This window comes from Theobroma umbraticum, unplaced genomic scaffold, assembly GCF_002168275.2.
Source record: "Theobroma umbraticum cultivar Fairchild unplaced genomic scaffold, ASM216827v3 scaffold_12.1, whole genome shotgun sequence".
NCBI lineage: Eukaryota > Viridiplantae > Streptophyta > Magnoliopsida > Malvales > Malvaceae > Theobroma > Theobroma umbraticum.
The window spans coordinates 795,857-801,488 of NW_018397269.1; the positions used below are offsets into that span (position 1 = coordinate 795,857).

General features: G+C 30.0%; 1 protein-coding gene across 1 annotated transcript; it reads right to left on the bottom strand.

The window, feature by feature from the left end:
* Window positions 1-20: 20 nt before the first annotated feature.
* LOC110425874 (uncharacterized) lies at window positions 21-1,740 on the bottom strand. Its single transcript, XM_021440947.2, has 3 exons — window positions 1,116-1,740; window positions 841-978; window positions 21-690 (listed from the first exon to the last, which is right to left on the bottom strand). The coding sequence occupies exons 1-3, from the start codon at window positions 1,575-1,577 to the stop codon at window positions 451-453; spliced, it is 840 nt and encodes a 279-aa protein (XP_021296622.1). The 5' UTR covers window positions 1,578-1,740; the 3' UTR covers window positions 21-450.
* Window positions 1,741-5,632: the final 3,892 nt, after the last annotated feature.

Genomic DNA, 5,632 nt, shown 5'->3' on the forward strand with positions numbered 1-5,632 from the left:
ACAAGGCATCTCATCCTATCAAATTCATGAACATTGTCAGTCGCAAAATAGAAATGGCATCCACTAATCTTTAACCAAAAATTATTGTAATAAGCAAAAGAAATGTACACAACACATATCTTAAGGAAGAAAATTATCTAACTATGTGATGAACCCCCGCATAACCCAAAGTCTTCCATCTACTTCAACAGTGATAGTCTAACTCTAACATGTACAAAGTTTCAGCCATAAAACAAATTAAATGCATGAAAGGAATAGCAGGAGAATGGATCTCAATCTTAAATTCCTCTCTATCACACATTTGAACAATCAGTAGCATATGACCAACTATTGGCATGCAAGAAATGATACCCAAGCCTGGAAATTCTATGCTTGATACTCATACACATGATCACTTCCATTCGTTCCCACTAAACGCATCTCCTTCCATTTTATACCATTCTTTATAATTCAACACGAATATTTTCCAAGATTATACAAAGAAATAAGATCGACAATTACTTGAGACTTTGAAGGTGCTTGCTGAGCTACTTTCTTTGATCCCTTTGCAACTCCTTGATGAATTGTAAGGTCAGCCAGAATGCTGTCCAGTGACCATAAAGCAAAAGATACTAACGCATCTACAGATCGCCGGTTCAACCAATCAACCGATGTCCTATAAACATCTTCCGGAACATTCGAAAGCGGAATCTATTCAAAACAAAATAAAAATAAAAATTCCGACATCAATCTAACAAAATTGCATCGATGCATGCCCTGAACTGAAGACAGAAGAATTAAACAAATCATGACTTCTTTCGAACATATCAAAAACTTTAAAAATTCAAAGAGAAAACTTACATCAACCAATTTCGAAACGGTAGATTCTTTGAAAATCTTTAACCAAGGGAATTGCGCTGCACTCACTGAAGCAAATGCCCTTCCAAAGTAATCTGCAAATCTCATTAATTGTATTTCTTGCTGCGTCTCATAAGAACTCTAAAAATTTGAAATTTTTTAATAATTGAAAAAAAGTTAAAAAAAAAAGAAAATTAAGAATTAGATTCAGATTACTCAAAATTATAACAAAAAAGGATGCAAACTAAGATTTTTTAAAAAATTTAAATATTACTCACAGTTATATCAATAAGAAAAGCGCTAAGATCACCAGCGTCGATCTTCGAAGCAGCTTCCGCTACAGTCACCTTCGGCTTCTTCGGTTTCTTCGGCTTCACCTTCTTAATCTCCACCGCACCGTTCTCGCCTGCATCACCGGTATCACTATCATCTTCCTCGTCAGACTTCGATCCGTTGGTGACAGCTGTAGAAACCGCCGCTACTGCAGCAGCCGCAGCCGCAGCCTCAGCAGCGCGACGACGGCGATCCTCGGAATGTTTCTCGATCGAGTGGAAGACGTCGGAGGAGACGCCGCCATTGGGAAGATCAACAGAAAAAGTCTCCGGCGGCGGAGGTTTCGAAGATTTCCGATTCCGTTTCGAATAGGAAACCGTTTGCCAGCCGTTAACTTCGTCGTTTTTGATGTTATTGTTTTCGACTTCTCTGAGAATTTGCTCAATCATAGCTGAATTTTCGTCCATCCTTAATAAAAAGGACAAAGTACAACACTTTTTTCTTCTTTTAGGTCGGTTAAAACGACGGAGTTTTGGCCTGAGAATACAGGATTTTACGACGACAGAGATCGTGGGGGAGAAATAAAGGGGAGAGAAGGCGGGTTTGAAGGGAAGAAGGAGAAGACGGAGAGAAGGACTGTGTATAAAAAACACGTGGATTTCTCTGTTTTGTTTTTTAAGTCCGGTTTGACCTTTTTTAATTAATGATATTACAGAGCTGCCATTATCCGTTTCGAATCAGAGATTTTGGTTTTTTTTTTTTTTTTTGAGGTTAGGTAAAAACATTATTTTAATTTGTTCATTAATGTGGAATTTACCAGCTCTTAACTTATAAATATCGAATTTGAATATTAAAAGTAAATATAATTTACTTGATAAGATAATCTCTGTTATTATATAATCCAAAATCATATAACTTATGATATGAGAAACATAAATAAGTAAAAAGGTGTTCATGGCATGAGGCAAAGTCTTGAATAGTATCTATCTCTCGTATTCCTACACGTGATTAATCGTTTGTATTCTGTAAATGAGTATGTAAATAACATTTTTGTTTGTACCCCTCTTTTTAACTCTAATAAACATCTCGACACACACATATATGTTGGGCAGATGATGTCCTATGACATTATTTTCAAGTACAAAATCACTTAATTTTGGTACTTGCTTATTCACTTGTAACTTCTTATTCTTAATTTGGCTTATTCATAATTTTTTTATTGTTAAGCATTAGAATATTTAATTCAATGATTAGATTCAAAAAGCAAGAGTCCAAAATTTTGTTTCCCAAATAAATAAAAACAATAGCAATGAATTTTTAGATGTCATAATTAAGTATTATTCGTATACTTAGACAGTATATGGTAATTAGGAGATCCTTAAAGATAAGTTGATGAACAGTTTAAAGATAAGAAGAGAGCCTAAGTTAGGTTCAAATATAAGTGTAGATATATGCTATCTTTTATATTTAAATTTTAGTAATACATGCATTACTTAACTTGACAAGTTTTTGATGAGTTTGGTATCCATCTTGTTTGAGAATAAGTAGGCATTGATTAAAACCTTTTGCTTTGCAAGTGGATATATTGAGAAATCAAGCTATCAACAGTATCGTAACCCATTAGCCACAGTGATGCATCCCCATTCCCCAATCTATCACACTGTGGCCTACTTTTTACCGACACCCATGTGAGTTTTTCTTTATTAAAATAACAATGTCAAACTTTCAATGTTTTATTACTTGCTATGTTCTTACTTTTAATCAAAGAGTTTAAATTCAATTTTTTAAATAAAAAAAGTTGAAATTTTCTCAAGTTGACATGCCTATTGTTTATATACTTGTAATTTGTAGTATGTGGGTCTCGAATTATTTAAAATTTTTTTATTTTTTATTATAGTTAATTAAATTTTTATATTTTTATTTTAAATTAAATTAATTTTTATAATTAACATTGATTAATTTTTATTAATTAAAGTGTTACTTGTCCTTTTATATCATGTGACATTAATGTAGTAAATAAAATTATCATATAGTTATATCATTATATCATATCGGTATATTATATTATTATCTGTTATGATATGTTAATATACTACATTAATGGGGCATGATATAAAATAATAAGTAAAAATTTGATTAAAAACATATAATTAGTTATTAGTTATAATGACATATTTGATCTAAAATAAAAATATAAAGATTTGATTGAATAAAATAAAAAATAAAAATTTATTTAAATAATTGAAAGATTTTTTTAATTAATATATCTTTGTGGATTAATTGTTGGATAGAATAATTTTATTATTTTATAATACGAAACAAATACCAAAATAATATTCTAAAAACCATTTGTGAGTAATAAATGCTAAATTAATTGTTATCACTATTTATTGTTTATATACCATATGTGAGTAGTTGAATAATTGAAGAAAATAATATTATTATTACTATTACTATTTTATTTTTGGACTTTCTCTCCGATTAGTTTTTTTTTTCTTTTTCTGACATGTGGTGTTGCATTGCAGATCGGCGACACGCCCTGCAGTTCATTTGACAACTGTAAGGAAAATATGGATCTCATCATAGTCAAAGCCCCTTCTCCGTTTTCTCTTTTTTGGTTTTTTCTGAATTCCCATGTTTTTCTTCTTTATGAAGGGCAAGCTCCACGGTGTAATATTTTCCACCGCCTTGAGAGGCTGCCGTGAAGTCAAACGGCCAGTGGGATTCATCAAAGTTACTTCATGTCAAAATTAAAGTTTTTTTGTTTCTAAATATATTTTGAGTTTTCTTTGGAAAAAATAAAATCAAACTCTGGCAAAAAAAAAAATTAAATTACCAATTGTACAAAATGATAACTCTCAATTTGAAAAGAGTGAGAGAGGTTTCCATTTTTGTTTTGGAATTTTAAATGCAAATTAACTTTTATTTATATAAATGATATGGATACTTGTGATTATGGGATCTATAAACAAAATATTTTATGAACAATTTATGGACGAAATATTTTCATTTATCCGTGATTGCTCTGTCATTGAAAATTAATTAATAAATATCATATCCCATGAAATTTTGAACTTTTTTGAAGGAGTATTCTATCAAGAAAAAAGTCTTTGTTTTCTAAGAGTGTCAAATGCACCTCCAATGACAATGCCAAACAAACTGTCATTAAAAGTTTCAGTTTATTATTGAAAGTGCAGCAGAGGCGGACAGAGGGGGCTAGGAGAGGACCTTGTTTCTCGAATTTTAAAATCTTATAATCTTCTCTTCTTCTTTTTTAAAAAAATTTAAATTTATTTTTATTTTTTAAAAATTTTATAATTTCACCCCTATAAATATTGAATTGTGGTTGAATTGTGGGATAAGAGTCATATCTGCCTCTGGGTAGCTTAACCTAAAGGAGTTTTCAACTGTTAAAAGAAAACTAAAGTTAACATTAAAAAACAATATTAAATAATAAATTTTGGCACATAGAGGGATTTCATTAAAGCAATTTACTAAAAGTCCACAGAAGTTTTACCCAACACTTTATTTCTTTTTTCTAAATTTTTGGTTTTACTTTCTTTGATGAATAGGTCACTCAAAATTACCCCACATCAACTTTGAACTAAAATGGTGATTTAATTATTATTGTTAATGTAATCATTGCAAAATGCAAAGTAAAGCAATGGTGACAAATGGGAGGGTGGAAAAAAGAGTAGTGCACTAAAAAAAGGCTTTCTCTCCAAAATTACTGAATTGGGAATCAGTTTCCTCCATGCCCTTAATGGCAAGATTGAAAGTCTGCAATGATCTCAATAAAATTAAGTGCTTTAGGTTTCTTCCATTGAAGTTTTACTATCCCCACTTGTTGATGTTCAAATGTAGTAATGATGGTGCGTACAACATCTCCAAACATATCAGTTTTTAACAAATGTAAAATTAATTAATGGCCTTTGGAAAATTAATTTAGTATCTAGTAAGAGAAAAGAGAGAAACAAATGTAAATATAAGGTTATTAGCCTATATCTCTTTCTCATTCTTGATAAAAAAAATTTCTTTTTTCATATTTTGATATATAATCATAAAAAACTTTATAAATTAAATGTCCTTTTCACATTAATATATATATCCTAAAGTTACTAACTAAAAGCAATAGTGAATAATATTAAAAATTATTTAATTTATAAAATAAAAATATAAAAAATTACTATAATTGTTAAAAGCAAGGGAGTTGGTCAATATAGTTTCTGTCATGGATTTCACATTAATAAAAAATAAAGTAAATTTTAAATATATAAATATGAACCTTTTACTATTTATTAAGCATGTTTTTTGGTTGAAAAAGTAGAACTGTAATTTATAGACTTACTCAATTTTTATTTTCAGAGTTTCAAATTATACGAGGTTGAGTTTAAGTTTCAATAAGTGACATTTAGTATTAGAGTACACTTGAGACTTCACTGATGTGGGGCTCCCATGAGAGAAATAAGAGTCAAGTTAGACTTAAACTAATATAAAAGTTTCTCTTCTTTATGGATAAAGA